At 49.9% G+C, this 27340-nt stretch overlaps 1 protein-coding gene across 3 annotated transcripts in view; it reads left to right on the plus strand.

Annotated features, from left to right (window-relative positions):
* The first annotated feature begins 2277 nt into the window (after positions 1-2277).
* LOC125447939 (ubiquitin-conjugating enzyme E2 D4-like) overlaps positions 2278-27340 on the plus strand; it is a 32529-nt gene continuing 7466 nt past the window's right edge. The window contains exon 1 of one of the 3 annotated variants that reach the window (XM_059641066.1): positions 2278-2382. In XM_059641066.1, the coding sequence (XP_059497049.1) occupies positions 2359-2382 (24 nt within the window). In that variant the 5' untranslated portion in view covers positions 2278-2358. Of the gene's footprint in view, positions 2383-10719; positions 10851-23365; positions 23477-27340 lie in introns of those variants that run through there. The other 2 variants (XM_059641065.1, XM_048522752.2) reach the window with 2 other exon arrangements.

Genomic DNA, 27340 nt, shown 5'->3' on the forward strand with positions numbered 1-27340 from the left:
TGCCCATGGTGATTGTGTGGAGTCTGTGCATTCCCCCTGTGTGTGTGTTTCCTCCCAGAGTCCACAGATGTGCAGGTAAGAGGGATTGGCCATGCTAAATTGCCCATGGTGCCCAGCAATTGCAGGTGAGATGGATTAGCCAAGGGAAATGCAAAGTTACTGGGGTAGGATAGGAGGTATGGGCCTGGGTGGGATGCACTGAGAGTCACTGTGGGTGCGATGGGCTGAATAGCCTGCTCCCACACTGCAGGAATAGTATGATACTGAAAGGCACCATATTGTTACATCACTAGCCTAGCGCACCCTGGTATTCCCAGAATCATCACAATAGTTACAGCTTTTAAAAATATGCAAAGACTCCCTAATTTCCCTGACTTTCAGACTCCAGGTTAATAGAAATAGTGGACCAACAAGAATTACTATATATTAAATTATATACATTTATTATATTATTAAATTAAACTCTTGCTACTGGTTAACAATTATGAACCAATGGCAGTTCAGTGGTTCCTATTCATGGGATCTGCTGAGGTGTTTCTTGTGCTGATCGGAATGCTGCTTCTCAGTCTTCTCCAGAGGTGGTTTGCAGGAAGCACAAGGTGGCTAGTTCACACCTTTAAAATATCTCTGACATTTTAATTAAAAATCACAGCTTACAGCAGCTGAAGGAAGAATAAACTGGATTTCCTCAGGTTTAAAGTTGCTTTTACTGGGGGAATGAAGACAGTTCCTGGGTGGACGGACGTCTGAGGCTTCTCTGTGCTTTGTTCACCGCCCAAGCTGTTCAGTTACTCAAGAACCAATCTAAAAATTGTTGGCAGGCATGCATTACCTGGATGCTAGTCCATAAACCAAAACTCCAGTTGTACACCAATGCTTTGGGTCCAACTTGCCTGCAAACTACCCTTAAACTAATGCTTGGACAAGCAAGTATGTAGATGACTAAAATCATGCAGCAGTCCTTGGTTTTAAAACAAGTCATTCCTCATTTTAGTCCACAATAAAAATAAAAGACATGGTCTTTATGTGCTTCTGCTCTTCAAAAGATGAAATGCCTTTTGAAAAATCTGTTTCATTACAAAATGTATGTCAGAAAAACAACAAAACACATGACTTATATACATTCATTCTTCTGACTCTTCGTACAATATTAGCACTTCTTAAACCTCTAACATATTCCAACACTTTATACCTGGGAATTACATGATATTTTATCACAATGCAAATATTCTATACATTAAGTGGTTGCAACAAAAGCCTCTATCTGAATGGACTCGTATTCCAAACTTGAATTTTTTCATTGAAGTTTAGCAGATTATGATCAGTATAACTTAGAATTTTCTTGTCACTGGGTCGGGTATGGGGATAGACTTAAAGTACTGACATTGGAACAACAATTTCCCCTTTTTCCACAGTCAAGTGTATCTTCTGATACTGGTTACGTTTCTTAAGTTTCCCACATGTATCCCGCTGCCTTATTAATTTAGACTTTCCGCCTCTGCACCCAAATCACTGGTGTTAGCTGCGATTTTGCAGAGTTTGGAAACATAAGGCGTTGCCTGTCAAAATGACTTGGCTTAACCCCCTTCAAATTCAGTGTATGATGTGGAGGTGTTGGGGTGGACAAGGTCGGAAGTCACATGATGCTACGTTATAGTCCGGCAGGTTTACTTGAAATCACAAAGGGCAGCACTCTAAAACCTTGTGATTTCTAAATCAGTGTTAGGTGTGCACAGGCCTCTGTCTTAAATTCTGGAATCTTTGCCTATAATCTCAGGCTGCATGTCATATGCAGTCAATATAGTTTACAGCATCAGAATCCCAAAAAACAAACGGTCCTGTGCCCTACCTGACAACTTACGTCGCAAATATCAACATTTATGTCTCCTTAAACTCAATTAATTAGCTCATTTTCTAAAATGACATAAACGATGTCTCTGCATCAAATTTCAATCGTGTGTAAATTTAAATGTTCGCTTCCTGCATCTCACATGATGGACTCACCACATGCAATCTACACCAGTATATCCTCGCTTTCCATTTCCCTCAGCGGCTTATGTTTTATTTGGTCCGCACTTTCGCTGAGACTTTTCACCGGCCGCGAGCATCACTTGCGCGTCTACCCCGGTACACGCGCCTGCGTGACGTCAGAAACCCAATGTGACGGCATCCTGTGGGTGTGTGCGCGCGCGCGCGCGCCCGGCGTCAGCCAGCCGTGCGGACCGTCCCTGTGCGTCGCGTCAGCGCGCCGTGCGGCCCGCCCCTGTATGTGACGCCATCGCGCCGTGCGGACCGCCCCCACCCGTGTGTGTGACGTCAGCGCGCCGTGCGGAGCGGACGGGCACTCGCCGGGCGGGGATGGCGAAGAGGCGGATCTTGAAGGTAAGCGGCACTGAGACCGTTCGAAACACTAAACCCGGGCCCCGGCCCCGATCCGGATCCGGCCGGTGGGCGGAGAGAGTGGGTGAGGAAGACTCGGCAGGGTTGTGCTTTCCCGGAGTGCGCAGCCCGGCCGTCGGCCTTCACACCACCGGCTGGTTTTGGTAGAGTGTGTTGGGTGTGGAGTCCCGTGAAACACACCCAGGAAGGTTGGAGCAGAGCTGGAGCTGTCCTTTATCATTCTCCTGTTCACCACTTTTATCTGGCCAGCAAGTGGCAGTGGAAAACCAGGCGAAGATATAAACTTAATGCCCAACTCTTAAGCCTCTTGTGAACCACGAGGTGGTCCAGTTTAAAATAAGAACAGTGTGGTTGAGAAACTCTACAGACCCAGCAGCGTCTATAGAGTTTAATATGAATCATTTTCACAGCATCCACACTGTTTTGCTTTCGGGTGGTCCACCTCGAATCCCTCAAGCTGTGACGGGGGAAGGGATGGGGATAAGGTGAGAGATGAACAGATAAGCGGAAATGGAGTCCAGAGTTTGTGAGAGAGGTGGTAGGGGTAGGTAAATAAAGAGGTTATGAGTAGTAGGGCAGGTCGGGGAGCTGAATAAGTGATAATTGAGAGTAGGACAAAGTGGATGAACTGAAATGAACGCAACCTATAAACGTGATAGCGGGCCTCGGGGTACGTGAGAATGTTTTTAGCGCACTCACCCAGTATCATAACAGGACCGCGTGTGGGATGGGTAAAAAAAATGGAAGAATCGAATTGGGCTGTAAAATTATTAAACTCTCTTTTGAGTGTAAAGGCTACAGGGCCCCGAAGTGTAAAATGAGATGTTGTTTGAGCTGATGCTGACTTTCACTGGAACACTGCAGCAGGCCTGCAATAGAAATGTTGGCCAGGGTGGTGTGTTGAAGTTGCAGGCAACTAGAAGCTCAGGGTAATTTTTGCAGACAGAACATAAGTGTCCTGCAAAATGGTTGCCCAGGCTGCATTTTGTTTCCCAATGTAGAGGACACCAAGATAACAAAGTGTGAAGCTGGATGAACACAGCAGGCCCAAGCAGCATCTTAGGAGCACAAAAGCTGATGTTTTGGGCCTAGATCCTTCATGCTGTGTTCATCCAGCTTCACACTTTGTTATCTTGGATTCTCCAGCATCTGCAGTTCCCATTATCCTTAGAGGACACCATGTTGTTAACAATGAATACAGGAGACTAGATTGAAAGAAGAACAGGTAAATCGCTGGTTCACCTGAAAGGTGTGTCTGGGCTTTGGATTGTAAGGAGGGAGGAGATAAATGGGCAAGTGTTACACCTTTTGCAATTGCTTGGGAAGGTGCCGTGGGAGTGTTGGGAAAGGAGGAGGAATGGGCTAGCATGTCGCTGGAAGCAATAATCACTGGAATGCTGACAAGGGAGGGGAAGGGAATTTGTGACTGATGACATCCCATTGGAGGTGACAAATAGCGGCACTCAATCCTTTGGATGTGGAGGATGTTTGGGATGATAAGCGTGTATGAAGGTGGCATCGTCAGAATGGATGCGTCCTTACAGGAAACAAGATGGGAAAATGTAAAGTCAAGGTAAATCTGGGAGTTAGTGGAATTGTATTGATTATGATAGCCAGGTATCCTCAGAAATGGAAACAAATGGTGGTGGGAAGGGAGGAGTTGGGAGATGAATCAGAGGGCAGTAATTGGAAGAAAAATTGATACTTTTTTTCAGTTCAGATCGAGAGAGGTTAGCAGTACTGATGATGCCAGCGACGTACTGGAGAAGGAGTTATGGGTGGAGGCCGAGTAGAATTGGAATGAGGAATGTTCCATGTACCCCATAAAGAAACGGGCATAACTAGGGTGCATGTAGGTATCCATGGCCACACCTTTGATCAGAAGAAAGTGAGATGGGTTAACGAAGAAGTTGTGCTAAGTGAGGACAGGCTTAGTCATGTGGAGTAGGGTGGTGGTGGATGGCAATGGTTCAGACTGTTTCTTCCGGGAAGAAGTGGAACGGCCTGAGACCACCCCAGGGAATGGATGTGTAAAGCGTTTGCTCCAGGTGGCTACAGTCTGTGAATAGAAATTTTGAAGCCGACGTAAAGTGTCAGAAGAATCGCAGATGTAAGAGGGGAGGGACGGGACACGGGGACGAAAAGTAGTCAGGGTAGGAAAAAATAAGTTCCATAAGGCAGGAACAGTGGAGTCTGCCTGGGCAGTCCTGTTTCTGGATTTTGGGAAGGAAGAAGCAGCAGGCTGAACAGTGTTGGGGGAACAAAGCACTGGGAGGCTGTTGCAGGGAGATCCTCGGATGAAGTGACATTAGTGACTGTTGTGAACACAAGGCTTGGTGTTCAACAGTGGGGTCATGGTCCAGAGGGAGATAGAGGGAGGTGTCTGAGAGCTGGTGCTCAGCCTCCAAAATGTAGAGGTAAGTATGCCAGAGAACATCAACACCAACCTTATCAGTAGACTTTGACCTGAGACCCTCAAGGGAGAACTGCGGCAGTCTTGAGCCATAGAGTCATGCAGCATGGAAACAGGCCCAGCTTGTCCATGCTGACCCATTTTCCTAAATTCTACCAGTCCCATCTGCTTGCATTTAGCCCATATCGCTCGAAATCTTTCCTATCCATTTGCATGTCTAAGTAATCTTTTAAATGTTGTACCCACCTCTACCACTTCTCCTGGCAGACTGAAATGTTAGCATTGAAACAGTGTGTCGATGTGGCAGTTAACTGGGAGCTTGGGTTATTTTTATGAACCGCCAGAGAGAGGTATTCAGCAAAATAGTTACCCAGTATTGGATTGAAGAATAAATGTTGACGAGTATACCAGGGAGCGCTCTTGTCTTCAGAGGAGTGTGTTGAAATCTTTATTGCAAAATAAACATTGTGAAAACAAATTTTAAAAAGGCACATTGCGTAATGAGGATGAATAATAGGCAAAAGTCAACAGAGTAGTGTACAGCAAGCTTCTGGTCAGCTGTTCTCACGTCTGCGTCTTTCGTGCAATGCTGCGTTTTGTTGATGTTGATCCTGTGGAAGGTTTTACTACATTGAAAGCATGATATACTTGTAGTGTGGAAGGAACAAGAGAATTTAGAAATGAAAACATTTTTTAAATGATTGAGATTGATCACAGGAAGACGGAGCTATGGGGAATGATCCATAACAGATAAAAGTAATGAGAAGATTTCGACAATAATGAAGACATAATAAGGATTAATGCCCTGATTGAGAAAGTTATAAATAAGGCAAAGATCAGAAGAGTATAACAAGAGGTATCATTGAGTAAACGTAAATTGAACAAGGGAAGGTAAAAGGCAGCTAAATTCAGCGGAAACAATTAAAAGTAATGAATAGATTTTCTGAGAGGACTTAAGTATGGAAAAACATTCTTGATAAAAGCAGCAAATAATGACGTAATACCTGAAAAGATAAAAACAAAATGAAACTGCATCAAAAGACATGTCCCAAAACCATTAACAGATTTTAAAAATGGAAAATGCACAGTTTCACGAAAAAATCAATAAAAATATCAATAGAAGACAGCAGCACTGAAAACTGAGAAATATATAAACAATGTGTTTTCTACATAAACAAACATAAAAGAAAATCAATTCTAAAATGCATTGAGTAAACTCAAAAGATGAGGCTGCAGAAATTCTCGTTCGCATTTTCAGCTGTATGGGGAGAATTGAATAGAATGTGGACTAAGACACCAATGGAATATGTTAATAGAAGATAATTGAGAAATCAAACTAAGGTGGAAAGCAGAGACATGGGCATCAACACCATATGAAAAGAAGTTAAGGAAGTTAGTATAGATGCTGCTAAAAATAAAAGTAGCAACTGGGAATTATATTAGAGGCTGGCAGACTGGTCATGTTCTTCCTGTACCAACAAACGGAGAAGACCTCCACAGAAGTGTGGGCCAATTAACATGTAGGTTCTGAGAAAGGTCTCAATCATCAGAACAAATGCATGTACAAATAGCAAATGCAGTAGTCAGCATTGATTTCAAAAGGAACAATATTGTTTGACCAACCTATGAAATCCTTTGAAGAAGAATCAAGGCGGTGGGAGTATCATAGATAGATGCCATCAGTAGAGAACAGGCTGAATTGCTTATGTGTTGCAAGCAGAAGCCTAGGCTATAGCCTATGGGAAGTCTTTAAAGTGGTAGGGGGTTTTGATCAAACAAAAGTGAAAGTGGAGGAGATAACAAAGTGTGGAGCTGGATGAACACAGCAGGCCAAGCAGCATCTTAGGAGCACAAAAGCTGATGTTTCGGGCCGAGGCCCTTCATCAGAGAGGGGGATGGGGAGAGGGTTCTGAAATAAATAGGGAGACGGGGAGGCGGACCAAACACAAAGATGGAGAAAAAAGAAGATAGGTGGAGAGGAGAGTATAGGCAGGGAGGGGATAGGTCAGTCCAGGGAGGATGGACAGGTAAGGAGGCAGGATGAGGTTAGTAGGTAGGAAATGGAGGTGTGGCTTGAGGTGGGAGGAGGGGATAGGTGAGAGGAAGAACAGGTTAGGGAGGTGGGGTCAAGCTGAGCTGGTTTAGCGATGCAGTGGAGGGAGGGGACGAGCTGGGCTGGTTTTGGATGCAGTGGGGGAGGGGGAGATTTTGAAGCTTGTGAAGTCCACGTTGGTACCATTGGGCTGTAGGGTTCCCAAGCGGAATATGAGTTGCTGTTCCTGCAACCTTCGGGTGGCATCATTGTGGCACTGCAGGAGGCCCATGATGGACATGTCGTCTAAACAATGGGAGGGGGAGTGGAAATGGTTCGCGACTGGGAGATGTAGTTATTTATTGCGGACCGAGTGGAGGTGTTCTGTAAAGCGTTCCCCAAGCCTCCGCTTGGTTTCCCTAATGTAGTTGAAGCCACACTGAGTACAGTGGACACAATACACCACTTTGGCAGATGTGCAGGTGAACATAAGCTTAATATGGTAAGTCATCTTGGGTCTGGGATGGGGGTGAGCGAGGAGGTGTGGGGGCAAGTCTAGCAATTCCTGTGGTTGCAGGGGAAAGTGCCGGGTGTGATGGGGTTGGAGGGGAGTGTGGAGCGGACAAGGGAGTCACGGAGAGAGTGGTCTCTCCAGAAGGCAGACAAGGGTGGGGTTGGAAAAATGTCTTGGGTGGTGGGGTCGGATTGTAGATGGCAGAAGTTTCAGAGGATAATGCGTCGTATCCGCAGGTTGGTGGGGTGGTATTTGAGGACGAGGGGGATCCTCTTAGGGTGGTTATTGCAAGGGTGGGGTGTGAGGGATGTGTTGCAGAAAATGCAGAAGGTGCGGTCAAGGGCGTTCTCGACCACTGCGGGGGGGAAGTTGCGGTCCTTGAAGAACTTGTTGAGGGTGAGGATGAGTTCGGCTAGGCGGATGAGGGTGTTGGTGAAGGGTGACTGGTCGGGTGTGGGAGGTGTCATCTCCACCTATATGGAACCGAGGCCAAATGCCAACTCTCCGACACCACCACCTACCGCCCCCTTGATCGTGTCCCCACCCCCGAGCACCAAACCATCATCTCCAATACCATCCATGACCTCATCACCTCCAGGGGACCTCCCACCCACAGCCCCCAACCCCGCATGGCCCGTTTCTATCTCCTTCCCAAAATCCACGAACCCGCTTGCCCTGGTCGACCTATTGTCTCAGCCTGGTCCTGCCCCATCGACTCATCTCCACCTGTCTGGACTCCATTTTCTCCCCCTTGGTTCAGGAACTCCCGACCTACGTCCGCGAAACTACCCACACCCTCCACCTCCTCCAGAACTTCCAATTCCCCAGTCCCCAACACCTCGTTTTCACCATGGATGTCCAGTCCGTATACACCTGTATTCCTCATGCAGATGGCCTCAAAGCCCTCCGCTTCTTCCTGTCCTGCAGGCCTGACCAATCCCCCTCCACTGACACCCTCATCCGCCCAGCCGAACTCGTCCTCACCCTCAACAACTTCTCTTTCACTTCCTCCCACTTCCTACAGACAAATGGGGTGGCCATGGGTACCCGCATGGGCCCAAGCTATGTCTGCCTCTTTGTAGGTTACGTGGAACAGTCCCTCTTCCGCACCTACACAGGCCCCAAACCCCACCTCTTCCTCTGTTACATTGATGACTGTATCGGCGCCACCTCTTGCTCCCAGGAGGAGCTCGAACAGTTCATCCACTTCACCAACACCTTCCACCCCAACCTCAAGTTCACCTGGGCCATCTCCAACACATCACTCACCTTCCTGGACGTCTCTGTCTCCATCTCAGGCAACCAGCTAGAAACTGATGTCTTGGATGAGGGCGTAGAAGGATGGGTTAGTAAATTTGCAGACGACACTAAGGTCAGTGGCGTTGTGGATAGTGACGAAGGATGCTGTAGGTTGCAGAGACATAGATATGCTGCAGACCTGGGCTGAGAGGTGGCAAATGGCGTTTAATGCAGACAAGTGTGAGGTGATGCATTTTGGTAGGAGCAACCGGAAGGCAAAGTACAGGGCTAATGGTAAGATTCTTAGCAGTGTAGTTGAGCAGAGAGATCGCGGTGTCAATGTACACAGATCCTTGAAAGTTGCCACCCAGGTTGACAAGGCTGTTAAGAAGGCATACAGTGTTTTAGCTTTTATTAATAGAGGGATCGAGTTCCGGAACCAACAGGTTATGGTGAAGCTGTACAAAACTCTGGTGCGGCCGCACTTGGAGTATTGTGTACAGTTCTGGTCACCGCATTATAAGAAGGATGTGGAAGCCTTGGAAAGGGTGAAGAGGAGATTTACTAGGATGTTGCCTGGTATGGAGGGAAGGTCTTACAAGGAAAGGCTGAGGGACTTGAGGCTGTTTTCATTCGTGAGAAGAAGGTTGAGAGGTGACTTAATTGAAACATATAAAATAATCAGAGGGTTAGATCGGGTGGATAGGGAGAGCCTTTTTCCTAGGATGGTGACGGCGAGCACGAGGGGGCATAGCTTTAAATTGAGGGGCGAAAGATATAGGACAGATGTCAGAGGTAGTTTCTTTACTCAGAGTAGTAAGGGAATGGAACGCTTTGCCTGCAACAGTAGTAGATTCGCCAACTTTAGGTACATTTAAGTCGTCATTGGACAAGCTTATGGACGTACATGGAACAGTGTAGGTTAGATGGGCTTGAGATCGATATGACAGGTCGGCACAACATCGAGGGCCGAAGGGCCTGTACTGTGCTGTTATGTTCTATGTTCATTTCAAGCCCACCGACTCCCATAGCTACCTAGAATACACCTCCTGCAAGAATTCCATTCCCTATTCCCAATTCCTTCACCTCCGCTGCATCTGCTCCCAGGGTGAGGCATTCCACTCCCGCACATCCCAGATGTCCATGTTATTCAAGGACCGCAACATCCCCCCCGCAGTGGTCGAGAACGCCCTTGACAGCGTCTCCTGCATTTCCCGCAACACATCCCTCACACCCCGCCCCACAGTAACCGCCCTAAGAGGATCCCCCTTGTTCTCACATACCACCCCACCAACCTCCAGATACAACGCATCATCCTCCGACACTTCTGCCATAACAATCCGACCCCACCACCCAAGACATTTTTCCATCCCCACCCTTGCCTGCTTTCCGGAGAGACCACTCTCTCTGTGACTCCCTTGTCCGCTCCACACTCCCCTCCAACCCCACCACACCCGGCACCTTCCCCTGCAAGCGCAGGAAGTGCTACACGTGCCCCCGCACCTCCTCGCTCACCCCCATCCCAGGCCCCAAGATGACTTTCCATATTAAGCAGATGTTCACCTGCACATCTGCCAATGTGGTATACTGTATCCACTGTACCCGGTGTGGCTACCTCTACATTGGGGAAACCAAGCGGAGGCTTGGGGACCGCTTTGCAGAACACCTCCGTTCAGTTTGCAATAAACAACTGCACCTCCCAGTCGCAAACCATTTTAACTCCCCTCCCATTCCTTAGATGATATGGCCATGCAGGGGATTGAACCAGATTTAATCCTAACCCCAACCCGATTGCAGGCACGATGTCCTTCTGAAATATAACTACTGTGATTTTGTGAAGGTTCAGAGAAGACCTATGAATGTGAGTTTGAATCGATCCTTAGTCTTCACTCAAACAGAAGGAGAGAGAGCACGAATTCCGGGTTAAGGCTAATTCTGGGAATGTTGGGGCTCCGGACAAGTCTGAACCGGAGGATGTGCAGAGCCTTCGGTGCTGGGACCACCGACTGGCTGTACGGGGACAACGGAGCCTCCGCGCTAGGGCACGGCCGGGTCGAGACATGGAGCTCCGCGATGGGGACACGGCTTGCTCCTCCGCGCTGGGATCTCCGGCTAGTTGGCGCCTGCGCGGCCCGGCATTGAGGCCCCGGCGCCTGCGCCTTGGCCGCCCAGGGCCTCCCTGAGCCAGTTGGAGCAGGTTGAACGGCGAGGCCCGGGCCCGCAGCGGGATGGCACTGAGGCGGATCCAGAAGGTGAGCAAGGCCGGGGGCCGGCTCCAAGTAGTGGGACACAGGCAGGCGCTTTAGGGCCGGTTGTCATTGAGCCCGAAGGGGGAAGAGCAATCCCAGCAAAGAGTTCCTTGGTCTGTGCCTCCAGCAAACAGGCCTCATCCTGCAGCGGCCGGGACATCTGCGAGCTCCGGGCTGTAACACCCTTCCCCCTGTCCGCCCCGCCCCCCCCCCACTCCTCCCCCCCGCCTCCCCCCACCCCACCCCCACTCCTCCCCCCCGCCCTCCCCAACCCCACCCCCACTCCTCCCCAACCCCACCCCCACTCCTCCCCAACCCCAACCCCACCCCCACCCCCACTCCTCCCCCCCCCACTCCTCCCCACCCCCCCCCCCCACCCCCCCCCACTCCCCCCCCCACCCCCACTCCCCCCCCCCCCACCCCCACTCCCCCCCCCCACTCCCCCCCCACTCCTCCCCCCCCCACTCCCCCCGCCCCCACTCCTCCTCCCCCCCGCCCCCACTCCTCCTCCCCCCCGCCCCCACTCCTCCTCCCCCCCCGCCCCCACTCCTCCTCCCCTCCCCCCCCGCCCCCACTCCTCCTCCCCCCCCACTCCCACTCCTCCTCCCCCCCCACTCCTCCCCCCCCCCGCCCCCACTCCTCCCCCCCCCGCCCCCACTCCTCCTCCCCCCGCCCCCACTCCTCCTCCCCCCCGCCCCCACTCCTCCTCCCCCCCCGCCCCCACTCCTCCTCCCCCCCGCCCCCACTCCTCCTCCCCCCCGCCCCCACTCCTCCTCCCCCCCGCCCCCACTCCTCCTCCCCTCCCCCCCACTCCTCCTCCCCTCCCCCCCCGCCCCCACTCCTCCTCCCCTCCCCCCCCGCCCCCACTCCTCCTCCCCCCCCACTCCCACTCCTCCTCCCCTCCCCCCCCCCGCCCCCACTCCTCCTCCCCCCCGCCCCCACTCCTCCTCCCCCCCCGCCCCCACTCCTCCTCCCCCCCCGCCCCCACTCCTCCTCCCCCCCCGCCCCCACTCCTCCTCCCCCCCCGCCCCCACTCCTCCTCCCCCCCCGCCCCCACTCCTCCTCCCCCCCGCCCCCACTCCTCCTCCCCCCCGCCCCCACTCCTCCTCCCCCCCGCCCCCACTGCTCCTCCCCCCGCCCCCACTGCTCCTCCCCCCGCCCCCACTGCTCCTCCCCCCGCCCCCACTGCTCCTCCCCCCCGCCCCCACTCCTCCTCCCCCCGCCCCCACTCCTCCTCCCCCCGCCCCCACTCATCCTCCCCCCGCCCCCACCCCTCTCCCCCACTCCTCCCCCCCACCCCTCTCCCCCCCACCCCTCTCCCCCCCACCCCTCTCCCCCCCACCCCTCTCCCCCCCACCCCTCTCCCCCCCACCCCTCTCCCCCCCACCCCTCTCCCCCCCACCCCTCTCCCCCCCCACCCCTCTCCCCCCCACCCCTCTCCCCCCCACCCCTCTCCCCCCCACTCCTCTCCCCCCCACTCCTCTCCCCCCCACTCCTCTCCCCCCCACTCCTCTCCCCCCCACTCCTCTCCCCCCCACTCCTCTCCCCCCCACTCCTCTCCCCCCCACTCCTCTGCCCCCCCCACTCATCTCCCCCACCCCCACTCCTCCTCCCACTCTCCCCCCACCCCTCTCCCCACCCCTCCCCCCACCCCCAATCCTCGTCCCCCCCACACTCCTTCTCCCCCCCCACACTCCTTCTCCCCCCCCACACTCCTTCTCCCCCCCCACACTCCTTCTCCCCCCGCACACTCCTTCTCCCCCCCCACACTCCTTCTCCCCCCCCCACACTCCTTCTCCCCCACACACTCCTTCTCCCCCCCCCACACTCCTTCTCCCCCACACACTCCTTCTCCCCCCCCCACACTCCTTCTCCCCCCCCACACTCCTTCTCCCCCCCCACACTCCTTCTCCCCCCCCACACTCCTTCTCCCCCCCCACACTCCTTCCCCCCCCCACACTCCTTCCCCCCCCCACACTCCTTCCCCCCCCCACACTCCTTCCCCCCCCCCCACACTCCTTCCCCCCCCCCACACTCCTTCCCCCCCCCCACACTCCTTCCCCCCCCCCACACTCCTTCCCCCCCCACACTCCTTCCCCCCCCACACTCCTTCCCCCCCACACTCACCCCCACACTCACCCCCACACCTCCCCCCCCCACACTCACCCCCACACCACTCCCCTCACTGTCCGCCCCCCTATCTCCCTCCCCTCACTGTCTCCCTGCCCCCCTCCACACCCCCCCCCCCCATGGTGCCCCTGTCCACTCCCTCCCCTCACGGTCCCCCTGTCCGCCCACCCCACTCCCTCCCCTCACGGTCCCCCTGTCTGCCCTCCCCTCCCCACTCCCCTCCCCACTCCCCTCCCCGACAGTTCCCCGTCCGCCCCCTGCACTCCCTCCCCTCACGGTCCCCCTGTCTGCCACCCCCCCCCTCACAGTCCCCCTGTCAGCCCCCTCCCCTCACGGTCCCCCTGTCTCCCCCCCCTCCCCCCCCTCCCCCCCCCCTCCGCTCACAGCCCACCTGTCTCCCCCCCCCCCCGCTCACAGCCCACCTGTCTCCCCCCCCCCCCGCTCACAGCCCACCTGTCTGCACCCCCTCCACTCCCTCCCCTCCCAGTCCGCCACGCCCCCTCACAGACCCCTGTCCGCACCCCCACTCCCTCCCCTCACGGTCCGCTTAACCCTATCGCAGCCCCGCACCCCCGTCCGGTCCACCAATCCGCCCCCCGTCCCCCTATCTGGCCCCTCTGTCCGCACCCCCTCAGGGTCCCCTGTCCGCCCCCCCCACTCCCTCTCTCCCCCCATGACCTTTCTCCCCCCACTCCTGCAACGCCCTCTCTTCCCCCCCCTCTCCCCCAACACCCTCTCTGCCCCCCCACTCCCTCTCTTCCCCCCCCCCCCCCCCTGCCTTCCCCTCACGGTCCCCCTGTCTGCCCGCCCCAACCTTGCAGACCCCTGTCCACTCTCCAGGCCTCCCTCCCTCCTCGCAGCCCCCTGTCCACTTTCCAAGAGTCCTCCTGTCCGCCTTGCCCTTTCCTGGCAGTCCCCCTGTCTGCTTCCCCCCCGCCACAGCCTCGCAGTCCCCATGATGGCTCCCCTTCTCCCACCTTCACCCCCTCGCAGCCCCCCTGGACCGCTCCCCTTCTCCCTCTTCACCCCCTCGCGGTCCCCACGCCGCTGCCCTTCTCCCACTCGGGGTCCCCGTGGCCGCTGCCCTTCTCCCCCTCGCGGTTCCTCTCAGTTTCCTTGTCCACTCCCCTTCTCTGTCCCCCGCTTCGTTCCATACCCCGGCCCCCTTCGTCCCTTGGCACAACCCCTCTCAGTCCCCCTATCCAGTCCCTTTCGCCACCCCACCTCATCACAGTACCCCTGTCCAGTGCCCCTCTACTCCTGGTCCCCCGCCTCCCTCACGGCCTTTTGTCCCTCGCCCGCCTCCCTTCCTACACTGCCCGCCTCGCCCCCCGCCTCGCTCCGCTCCTCCCCTCGCCCGCCTCGCTCCGCCCCTCCCCTCGCCTGCCTCGCTCCTCCCCGCCCCTCGCCCGCCCGCCTCGCTCCTCCCCGCCCCTCGCCCCTCGCCGGCCCGCCTCGCTCCTCCCCGCCCCTCGCCGGCCCGCCTCGCTCCTCCCCGCCCCTCGCCGGCCCGCCTCGCTCCTCCCCGCCCCTCGCCCGCCCGCCTCGCTCCTCCCCGCCCCTCGCCCGCCCGCCTCGCTCCTCCCCGCCCCTCGCCCGCCAGCCCGCCTCGCTCCTCCCCGCTCCTCCCCGCCCGCCTCGCTCCTCCCCACCTCCCTCGCTCCCCCCGCCCCTCGCCCGCCTCCCTCCCACCCCCTGCCCGCCTCCCTGCCCGCCTCCCTCCCACCCCCTGCCCCTCGCCTGGCTCACGACTCCTCTCCATTCCACCCTTCCACCCCACTTTGAAGGAAGTTTGGACCAGTGGGTTAGGGCAAGGGATGGAGTGAAAGAGGTAGCTGATTCATGTTGTCAAGAAAGACTTGTCGTTTGCAGTCAGGATGGATGGACAATGGCAAGGCGTTTAGGGAAAGAGCACCTTCGTACTCCTACATGAGAAAGCAGATTGAGTAGAACAGAGCTGAGACCTCGGGCAAATGCAGCGATGAATGCCAAAACCAAAACAAATGAGATGGCTACGCCTTGCATCAAAGGAGGTGGAAGTGCAAGAGGATGAAGATGTTGAGGTTCTCAACTTCTCTTCTTTCGCCTTCTTTTCTCTCTGTGCCCCCCCTCCCCCCAGGCCAATCTTTATCCGTATGAATGTAGCAAAGATCTACTTAACCCAGTAAGCCTCTGCCACACAAGTATGGCATAAAAACAGAGATCTTGGCAGGACTGGTAACATTTGTGGGAAGAAAACAGAGTTAATATCACAAGCCCAGTCCCTCTTCATGAGAGCTGACCTTTTTTTTAAATTAACTTGAACTTGATGTTATCTTGAGTTTGTGATGTATTCGTGCAATTCAAATCTGCAGCTTGTATTTAAGACATTTAACTTAATACATAACTTGATTGCTGAAAACAGCTGATCATGTTCAGATTGCTGAGCAAACATCTGGTCATGTAAATTGATAAGACACGTGCTTGCATAGTAGGAAAGAACTCAACTGATTTTTCTACACAAAGCGTTTGTGTAAATGTTATCGAGGTATTCTCCCTGTTCCGTTGATTTTCGATCATTGAGACATACAGCACAGAAGCGGATACTTCTGTCTAATTCGTCTGTGCTGACCAACCATCTGAATCCAGTCTAGTCCCATTTCCCAGCATTCGGCCCATATCCCTCTAAGCCCTTCCTATTCATATACCCATCCAGGTGTCTTTTCAATGTTATTGTACCAGTCTCTGGCAGCTCATTTCCATACATGCACCAGCTTCCATGTGAAAAAGTTATCCCTCCCACTCCTTTGTAAATCTTTCCTCCCCCTGCTCCCAGCCTTAAACCTATGCCCTTCAGTTTTGGAATTCCATTATTGGAGAAAAGGACCGTTGTTATTTACCCCTATTCATGCCCCATATGATTTTATAAACCTCTATAAGGTCACTCCTAAGCTGCCGATGCTCCAGGGGAAAAAGCCTCAGCCTATTCAGCCTCTCCCTATAACTCCAAACCCTTCTGTCCTGGCAACATCCTTGTAAATCTTTTCTTCACCACCTTGAGTTTAACTTCCTTCCTATAGAAGAGCAAACAGAATTGCATACCTCACTAATGTTCTGTACACCCACAGCATGGTGACCCAACTCCTGTACTCGATGTTGTGACCATCGAAGACAAGTGTGCTAGGCACCTTTTTCACCTCCCTCTCCACCTGTGACTTCACTTTCAAGGTCTTTGGTCTGATGGTTTGTATTTCCCACTGAGTTCTCCAGGATGGCAATAAAACCAGAAAGTGCTAGAGAAAAAATCAGCAGGTCTGGCAGCATCTGTGGACAAATACAGTTAACGCTTTGAGTCCAGTGTGACTCTTCAGAACTGGAGCAGAGATGGCCTCTGCCAGAGGCTCTCCTATCTCACCACAGCCCAAACTTAGTTTAAAAAATTATGGAGAGTGTTCTCAGATTTTGGGCGACATGATTATCATTAACAGCCATGTGATTGAAAGGATAGTGACGGTGTGGGTGTGGGATTGGCTAAAGGACAGAAGAAAAGAGGAGTGGCTCAGTGTTTTTGATATTGTTGCTCCCTGGGAGTTGAAACAAAGATCTCTGCATTTTCATTGGCTGCCTGGGCTTGTACATGTGGGCATATTCTAATAGGTTACAAAATTGGTCATGTGTTAAATAATTAGGATGTTAGTTACTTATTTAGGAAGGCAGTGGTCTGCTGAGATGTGCAGAAATATAACAGATCAAATTTCACTTGTACAAGTACTAATGGCATTTGGGAGAAAAGGAAAAGACAGAAAGATATAGTCATATATGATAAACAGTTCTTGGAGGGTGATGCTAAGAAGGCTGTTTTTAGAAGTAATGTGATTTTTGCATGCACTAATTGGGATAGAATACAGAAACAGGTCAGCTATTGTATAATTTAATGAAATGCTGTTAATGTCTTAGATGGTGGTGTGTCTCAGTTCAGGCCAGCATGCTTAAGAAAGTTGTCAAGGTCTTAGAGACAGTCGTGCAGCACAGAAACAGTACTCTAAATGTAGCCTTACCAATGTCTTAGACAGTCATAATATGAAGCCCCAGCTCCAGTACTTGATGCTCTGACTGATGAAGGCAAGTGTGCTAAGCAACTTCTTTACTATCCTATCTATCTGTGACACCACTTTCAAGGAATCGTGTTCCTGAACCATGGGTCTCTGCTTGACAACAGTCCTTAAGGCTGTACCATTAACTGTGTTCGTCCTGACCTGGTTTGTCTTAGAAAAATGGAAAACCTTGCATTTATCTGGAATTCCTCCGTTTGTTGGCCCAGTTGATCAAGATGCTGTTGTATTCTTGAATCACCTTCTTCACTTTCCACTTTTGGCATCATCCACAAGCTTACTGTCGATGCCTCCTATGTTCTCATCCAAATTATTTATATAAATGACGAACAACAGTGTCCCCAGCACCGATCCTTGCAGCACAGTACTAGTTACAGACCTCCAGTTTGAACAACGACCCTGTACTCTTTTAAACAAAGGATCGAAACAAAAAAGTGAAGACTCCACCCCCACACCCCTGACACCGTACCCAACAGACACTCCTAGGGTGAGAGGAGCACTGGTAAAATACAAAGTAAAATTTTCCAATATCCTGTCTAACCAGAAGGGAAAGTTTCTTTGACTCTCAAAACAAAAACAGAGTACCTTTGATTCTGGAAAACAAAAATTAATAAATAAACAAAAAGATGTCCCCCTGCACACCATCCTCCCATCAGCCTCTCTTGGGGGTAGAGACAACTAGGGGTAAAATTATAAAATAATTTCCCCAGCTCTTTCAAAAGCAAAGAAAACTTGAAAGAAAAAGCAAACACTCTTTGCTCCTTCTCCATCAAACGCTCCTAGGACAGGAACAACAAAAGCTTCAAAATCTAGGAGAGGCTCCTCTATTCATTTTCACTAAAGTCCCTTCACACCAACTCCATCAAGCACATCTGGAACAGGAGCAGTAACAATATCCCTGTACCACTGGCTGTCTCCTGCCATCAAGCCAAATCTGGATCCCTTGTGATCTCGCCTAACTAACCATTCTGCAGTGTGCAACCTTGTTAAACACCTTGCTAAAGTACATGTCGACAATATCTACAACTGTGCCTTCATGTAACTTCTTGGCTACCTCTTGGGGGTAAAAATGCTTAGTCAAGTTTGAGAGACACAATTTCCCATGCCCAAAGCAATGCTGACTCTCTCAAATCAATCCTTGTCTTTCCAAATGTATGTGGATTCTGTCTCTCAATGCCCTCCGACAACTCACCACTGACAATAAGCTCACCCAGTCTGTAGCTCCCTGACATTTCCTTGCAGTCTTTTCTAAATAATGACACAATATTAGCGAACCTCCTGTCTTCTGTCACCTCACCCGTGGCTATTGATGATACAGATCTTACTGCTAGGGACCATGCAAATTCTTCCCTGGCTTGCCACAGTGTTCTGGGATACACTTGATCAGGTTCCAGGGGGTTATCTATCTTATTGTGTTCTAAGACACTCCAGCACCATCTCTTATGTAATATGAACTCCTTTCAAGAGATCGCTATTTATTTCCCTGAGTTCCTTACTTCCACGTCTTTCTCCACAGTAAATACTGACACAAAATATTACATAGAACATAGAACATTACAGCACAGTACAGGCCCTTCGGCCCTCGATGTTGTGCCGACCTGTCATACCGATCTGAAGCCCATCTAACCGACACTATTCCATATACGTCCATATGCTTGTCCAATGACGACTTAAATGTACCTGAAGTTGGTGAATCTACTACTGTTTGCGCAGGTTTCCTCCGGGTGCTCTGGTTTCTTCCCACAGTCCAAAGATGTGCAGGCTAGGTGGATTGGTGATGCTAAATTGCCCATAGTGTACAGGGAAGTGTAGATTAGGTGGGTTATAGGGGGATGGGTGTAGGTGGGATGCTCTGAGGTTCGGTGTGGGCTTGTTGGGCCGAAGGGCCTGTTTCCACACTGTAGGGATTCTATTCTATAATGTTGCAGGCACAGCGTTCCATTCCCTTATTACTCTCTGACTAAAGAAACTACCTCTGACATCTGTCCTATATCTTTCACCCCTCAATTTAAAGCTATGGCCCCTCGTGCTCGCCGTCACCATCCTAGGAAAACGCCCCTCCCTGTCCACCCTATCTAACCCTCTGATTATTTTATGTGTCTCAATTAAGTCACCTCTCAACCTTCTTCCCTCTAATGAAAACAGCCTCAAGTCCCTCGGCCTTTCCTGGTAAGACCTTCCCCTCCATACCAGACAACATCCTAGTAAATCTCCTCTTCACCCTTTCCAAAGCTTCCACATCCTTCTTATAATGCGGTGACCAGAACTGTACACAATACTCCAAGTGTGGCCGCACCAGAGTTTTGTACAGCTTCACCATAACCTCTTGGGTTCACCTATCTCCACTGGTTCCACACACAGATGGCCTTGTGATTTTTAAGTGGCCTTATTCCCTCCCCCATTACTCTTCTGCACTTCATATACTTGTGGAATCTCTTTGGATTCTCCTTAAAGTTATTTTCAAAAGCTCCCTCTTGTCTCGTTTTTGCTCCTGATTTCCTTGTTAGTGTACTCCTGCACCCGCTGTACTCAAAGGATTCACTTGAATGCAGCTGTCTATATTTGACATAGGCCTCCTTTTCCTTAACCAGAGCCTCAATATCTTGTCATCCAGTATTCCCTACTGCTGCTGTCCTTGCCCTTTACTGTAACAGGAGCAAGCTGTTCTTGAACTCCCATTGTCTTATTTTTGAAAGCCTCCCACTTGCCAGAGGAGAACATAGAACATACGACACCAGGAGTGGTCCCTGAGAGCAGATGTGTTTAAACAGAGGAACAATTGTGATAGAAGTCAGGGGAGAAAAGGGTGAGTTGATAACCAAAGGAATAGTCTGACAGCTAATGGCAGAAGAACCAGAGACAGTGTGAGGAAATTTTACTGCATGAATTGCAATCTGGAATGTAGTGCCTGTAGGTGCAGATTGAATAATTACTTCCAAATACATGAAAAAGGGGAGAATTTACATAAGCCTGGTGCTGAAGCAAGTGAATGGGGCTATTGCGTCTTCCGAAGACTCGGCAGACGCATCTGTTTTCATGGGCGCTAGCATTGGTGGCGAGCAGCAGTAATCCCTCAGTCTGGATTTCCCTTTAGAATGTAGTGCAACTTTGAACTGTTGAACCTGTCAGGGAGCGAGTTCTACGGTTTGGGTTGGGTAACGACAAAGAGTTGGCAATTGATTTTCATATCAGGGTGGGGTAGATGGAGTGAAATGTGCAGTTGATGTCCAGTGCCCTTGTTCTTTCAGATGACAGAAGTTGTAGTTTGGAAGATGTAATTGAAAGAGGCATAGCAAACTGCTGCAATGCATCTTATAGTCCACACAACTGCTGCTGTGAGTTGGTGCTTGACGGAGCACTTGGACACTTGTACGACATGAATCCCGTTTGGCACCTTTAAACTTCACTCTTGGTGTTGTCCAGGTCTTGCTGCCTGGACGCTGACTGCTTTATCTTTGAACGAATTCTGAATCATCAGTAAACATTCCTATTTGTTCCCCTCCTGATGGAGAGAAGATCTTTGATGCAACGTGATACGGCTAGGCCTTTGACACCGCTTTGAGGAACCACGTCCTCACAATGGCATCAAAGCCTGAACGATATGAAGTGCAATGCTATCCTGACAATAAAAGACTGGTGGCCATCCCCCACTAAGCTATCTACCTGTATGCTGGATGTGACCCAATTGCATTGATTGCAGTTCACGAGAGCTCATTGATGCCACACTCGGCCTTCTTATCAAGGACAAGTCATCTCACTTCATCTGTTCAGTTCAGCTCTTGTCCATGTTTGGAACAAAGCTGAAATGGGACCCGGAGCTAAGTGGTCCTGAGGGAACTGAGTTTCAGTGAGCGTGTTCTGGGTGAGAGCCGTTTGATGGCACTGTCCATCGTTTTGCTGAAACTTGAAAGTAGACTGATGGGATAGCAATTGGCTGGCTTGGATTTGTCCTGCTTTTTGTTAGCATGACCTCCTTTTTCAGTTTTCCACACAGATAGATATCAGTGATGATGATGAGCTGGATAGAGGTACTGTTCATTCTAGAACATGCCTCCACATCTGCTGGCGGAATTGTTTCAGCATCTATAGCTTTTGGAGTATCCAGTGGTTTTCTCTGAGGAAAGGTCACCGGACCCGAAACATTAACTCTGTTTTCTCCTCCACAGATGCAGCCAGACCTGCTGAGCTTATCCAGCAACTTTGTTTTTGTTCCTTATTTACAGCATCCTCTGTTCTTTTGGTTTTCTAGTGTTATGTGGAATAAAACAAATTGGTTAAAAATGTAATTTTGAGATGCTGGAAATGTCAGAATCCTGCCATGACAAGATCATCCATTTGACACTTCTGGCTGAAAGTGCTTCAGCCTCAACTTGTTCCCTTGGGTACCACACTTCTATCTTTTACAATGTTTAAGCAAACTCTTTGAGACAATAGGAAATAGCGACATGAGTGGACTGGCCGACCCCTCGACCCTGCTGTGCTGTTCAGTAGGATCACAGCTGATCCAACTCTCCTCATGTCCACTTTGCTGCATTTTTCCCATGACCCTTGATTGCCTTTCTGGACAAGAATCTGTGTATCTCAGCCTTAAATGTACACATAGACTCTGCCCCCACAGTGCTTTGTGGTAAAGAGTTCCAAAGGGAGACAACACTTTGAGAAAATAAATTCCTTCTCATCTCTGTCTTAAGTTACCATTGACTTGTGAGACTATGCCCTCTGGTCCTAGATATTTCTGTGAGGGGAAACATCCTTTCAGCATTTACTCTGTGAAACCCCTTAAGAATCCAATGAGATATCCTCCCATTCTTCTAAACTCCAGTGAGTAGAGCCCCATTTTGGGAACAAAAACAGAAGTTGCTAGAAAAGCTCAGCAGATCTGGCAGCATCTGTGAAGAAAAAAAGTTGAGAGTTAATGTTTCAAGTCTGGTGACCCTTCCTCAGAAAACTTTTTAGCCTTTGCTCCTAGACGGTCCCTCCGTACCAGCATTAACCTAGTGAACCTTCTCTGAACTGCCACCAGTGAAACAATATCTTTCCTTAGATAGCTACTCGCAATACTCCAGATATGCTCTCACCAGCACCTTGTATAGTTGCAGTAAGTCGGCCCTACTCATACTCCAGTCCCCTTGGGCTAACATTTCATTAGCCTTCCCAATTATCTGCTGCACTGGTGTCTAGTCTGTGTTTTGTTAACAAATACCCTCAAGTTCCTTTTTGTTGCAGTATCTCCCTTTCAAAATGACAAACTTCACATATTCTCATGTTGTACTTGATTTGCCAATATTTTGTCGACTTGTTTAATCTATCAATATCTGTTTAAACTGTTCATATCCCGATCCCAACCTGCCTTTCCACCTGTTTTTGTGTTGTTTGCAAATTTGGCTGCAGTATATTCGCTTCCATCCTCCATCATTAACATACATTGTAAACGGTTGTGGTCTGATTCTGCCGAAACCTGAAAAAACCCTTTATCCCCACTCACTTTTAGAACATAGAACATAGAACAATACAGCACAGAACAGGCCCTTCAGCATACGATGTTGTGCCGACCATTGATCCTCATGTATGCATCCTCAAATTTCTGTGACCATTTTGGTTGCCCATAAGCTAATACTTTCTATCCATGTCAATATACTGCCTCCAACACTGGGGCTTTTATCTTATGACTTAATCATTTGTGAGGTATCTTGGTAAATGCCTCTGGAAGTCTAAATGCAACACATCTACTGGTTCCCCTCTATCCACTCTTGTTCAGACTTCCTCTGAAAAGTCTCTTAAACTGCTCAGACACCATTTCCATTTCACAGAGCCATGTTGACACTGCTTGATGATAAGCTTCAACATGTTCTTCTATTACTTTCTTGATTTCCAAACTGTATCAAGAGTAGCTGTTAGGCTAATTGACCAATCATCACCTGCTTTTGTCTCTCCTCTTTTTTGAATGGGAGTCATATTGGGGCTTTTAACAAAAACTTATGCATTTCTCCACAATCCAAGGAGTTTTTGGAAACTTAAAACCAATAGATCCACTGTCTCCTTAACAACTTCTTTGAGGATCCTAGGATGCAATCCTTTAAGGGCAGGGGACTGACTTATTTGCCTTTAGCCCCATTAGTTTGTCTAATACTATTACTACTGTGGTGATGGTGATGGTACTCAACTCATCCCTCGTATTCATATGAATGAGATGTTTGAAATGTCTTAGCTGTTGCTAGTTTGCCTTCATTGTTTGTTTTCTATATTGATTATCTTTTTAGTCCTCCTTTGCTAGGTTCTGAATTAATCCCAGCCAGAAATGAGAATTGGCTCATCCATCTCAGCCTTTTCCTGTGCTTCCTCAGAATGATCGATAGTAGACTTCAACTAAATCACTTCACTCCACAGGATATCAAGAAATGGTTAGAGGTACTGGATACTGCTATCATTTCCAATATTTTGTTGACTTGTTTAATCTATCAATTAGCTATTGAGCTAATCACTGCTTTAGTTCAAGTTTACACCAAGCCTGTAATGAGGTCACAATTTGAGAAGACCTGTGGAGCCCAACCTGAGCAAGTCCTGCTAGATGGAACTGTTGATGACACCTTCCATCACAAATGATGGGGTGCTAATAGGCTGGGTTGCGTTTGTCTTGCTTGCTATGTGGAAAATTGCCCAGGTAGGTCCTGTACATTGTCAGGGAGCTGCCAGTGTTGTAACTAGTACTGGAAGACCTTAGTTAGGGGAATGGAAAGTTCTGGAGCACAAGTCTTCAGTACTGTTGCTGGAATGTTGTCAGGCCCCATAGTCTTTGCAGTAACCAGCACCTCCAAACATTTCTTGATATCCTGTGGAGTGAAGTGATTTAGTTGAAGTCTACTATCGGTCATTCTGGGGAAGCACAGGAAGAGGCTGAGTTGGATGAGCCAATTCTCATTTCTGGCTGAAGGTTGCTGTGAATGCTTCAGCCTGATCTTTTGCACTGAGGTGCTGGGTTCTTCCATCATTAAGAATGGGCATATTTGTGGAGCTGTCTCCTCCAGTGAGTTGTTTAATTGTCCACTGTCATGCAGGACTGCAGAGCTTACATCTGATTGGTTGGTTATGATTTGCTGCTTTGACTGTTTGGTGCTCAAGTAGTCCTGTTTGGTAGCTTCAGCAAGTTGGCACCTCATTTCACCTATGCCTGTTGCTGCTCCTGGAATGGTTTCCTGCACTCTCCATTAAACCTGGCTTGATGGTAATTATTGAGTGGGGGATATGCTGGGCCATGAGGTTGCAAGTTGTGCTGGAGTACCTCCTTGTAATCATGTTTTTGTAATGACTGAGGTCATTTTCATTTACTTTGATTTGTGGCATCAGTTCATCCACCTTATTCTGAATGTCTTGAGTTTAAGATACAAAGCCTTTAAGTTTGTTCTATTATCAAATTTCTTCACATTTTAATGGTTCCTTGGTGCAATATGACATTCGCACATTCTGTCCCTTCCTTTCATTTTCTGCTAACATTGAGCCCCATCACTAACCGCAAACTGACCTTCTCCTTTACCTTTAATTTTGTATGTTCTAATACAACTCATTCCACACTCTCACTATTCAGTGCAGAGCCCCATATACAGCCCTGGTTATATTATTTGTTAGGACTCTTGGTTGCAGCATGGTTCAGGTGGAGCTCACCCATTGGAATAGCTCCTTCCTTTGCCCAGTACTGGTGCCAATGCCCCATGACTTGAATTCATTTTTCCCACACCAGCCTTTGATCCATGTGTTTACTACTTTAATTGTGTTGACAGTGCAAAGTAGTAATCTGAAGATTATTACCTTTCTGGTCCTGCTTTTTAATTTAGCCCCTAGCTGCTCATATTCCCTCAACAGAGCCTCTTTCCTTGTTCTACCTATGTATTTGGTACAGACATGAACATGACAACTAGATCTTTCCCCTCCTGCTCCATGTTCCATTACAGCCCAGATGAGATGTTTTAAACTTGAGCACCAGATAGGTGACACAGTCTTGGGGACTGTCAACCCTGGCTACAGAGAACAGTGTTGATGCCCCTGATTATACTTATCCCTGATTACTGACTACAATTACAACCTCTTTTCTCTCACTGCTTCATTGGCCCTCTGAACCACATGCTATGGCCAGTTTTCCCATCCTCCCTTCAGCCCCTGCACTTGTCTATAGAAGGAGCCAGAATGAGGTTTATGACATGCTCACCAAGCTGGCTTGTTTTCGTTTGGTCACCATGCTAAGTGACATCATCAGTGGAGCCTCCAATGAAGCAATGTTATTCCACTTCTCTTGGAATTTATACTGCCTGGCCCGTTATGAAGAGCCAGAATGTTAGACCTGTTATTGCTACAGGAGCCTCAGCTCTTGATTGTGTCTCTCCTGGATCCTCTACCTGTCTTGCTCCTGGTCACACCATCTCCTGCCTGACCACTGACCAAATTTGAGGTGAGTTAATCTAAAGGATGTGACTGCCTCATGAGACAGAGTTCAGATAACATTCCCCCTTCCCTGTCTTCTCTCAGTGTTGAAAGTTTGGACTCCATCTCGTCAAATCTGAGCCAGGGTTCTTCAAGCAACCACCACTTGGTACACATGTAGTCATTGTAAATGAAATAAAAGTAAATAAACCACTACGGGATTCATCAGCGCTCACATCAAGTTAGTACAACACATTGCCTGGCCTTGCATCCTTATTTTGTTTACTCAGCTCTTAATTTGTGATTTTTAAAAAAAAATTTTCTGCTGGTTGTTTAGTTTTTAATCTGGTAAAAATATTACTTCTGTTTACCTTTAATTTGAAAGAAACATGTAATCGTCAAGTCATCAGTTGTTACCACCCGATGAACTTGGGTTTTCCTGTGATGTCTTTCTTTGTTCTGGGCCCTGATGCTCGCCTTCCATTTATCCTGTTAAAAAATGTGCACGTTTCTAATTGAATGCACTAAATGCCCACGCTGCTCCAGAATCCCAGAGATGCATCCTCAGTGGGACTGTGCCTCACTCCGAATGTGATATCTACTCACTGATTATGCGAATCTGTTTGCTATTGCCTGATCCAGTCATGCTGTCCTTCACTGCTCCTTGAACCATGCTTTGTTTCCTGGCTTCTTGGCAGTGATAGAGACAGAGATATGCCACATGTTGAGGTTGCAGATTGAATGTGTGGTTGAACATGTTCCGCTGTTGATAGCTCAGAGCGTCTTTTAGATATCCAAATTGAAGCAGCTAGATTGTTTTCTCAATTCATGTCATTTAACACTTGTCCCCCTTTTGACAGCAGTGATGACATCTAACTGACTCATGGACAAAGTCTGTTTGTGCAAAATAAAATACAGTTATGTAACCTGACTCTCTTATTGTGATCATTAGACTCTTAATTTCAGATGTTTCACTGAACTCAAATTCCACCATCTGCTGTGGCAGGATTCGAACCCAGGTCGACCCCACCACCCAAGACATTTTTCCATCCCCACCCCTGTCTGCTTTCCAGAGAGACCACTCTCTCCGTGACTCCCTTGTTCGCTCCACGCTGCCCTCCAACTCCACCACACCCGGCACCTTCCCCTGCAACCGCAGGAAATGCTACACTTGCCCCCACACTTCCTCCCTCACCCCTATCCCAGGCCCCAAGATAACATTCCACATTAAGCAGAGGTTCACGTGCACATCTGCCAATGTGGTATACTGCATCCACTGTACTCGGTGTTGCTCCCTGTACATTGGGGAAACCAAGCGGAGGCTTGGAGACCGCTTTGCAGAACACCTCCGCTCAGTTCGCAACAAACAACTGCACCTCCCAGTCGCAAACCATTTCCACTCCCCCTCCCATTCTCTAGATGACATGTCCATCATGGGCCTCCTGCACTGCCACAATGATGCCACCCGAAGGTTGCAGGAACAGCAACTCATATTCCGCCTGGGAACCCTGCAGCCTAATGGTATCAATGTGGACTTCACCAGTTTCAAAATCTCCCCTTCCCCTACTGCATCCCTCAACCAGCCCAGTTCGTCCCCTCCCCCCACTGCACCATACAACCAGCCCAGCTCTTCCCCCCCACCCACTGCATCCCAATACCAGTCCAACCTGTCTCTGCCTCCCTAACCGGTTCTTCCTCTCACCCATCCCTTCCTCCCACCCCAAGCCGCACCCCCAGCTACCTACTAACCTCATCCCACCTCCTTGACCTGTCTGTCTTCCCTGGACTGACCTATCCCCTCCCTACCTCCCCACCTATACTCTCTCCACCTATCTTCTTTACTCTCCATCTTCGGTCTGC

This window comes from Stegostoma tigrinum, chromosome 40 (genome assembly GCF_030684315.1).
Source record: "Stegostoma tigrinum isolate sSteTig4 chromosome 40, sSteTig4.hap1, whole genome shotgun sequence".
Taxonomy (NCBI): Eukaryota; Metazoa; Chordata; class Chondrichthyes; order Orectolobiformes; family Stegostomatidae; genus Stegostoma; species Stegostoma tigrinum.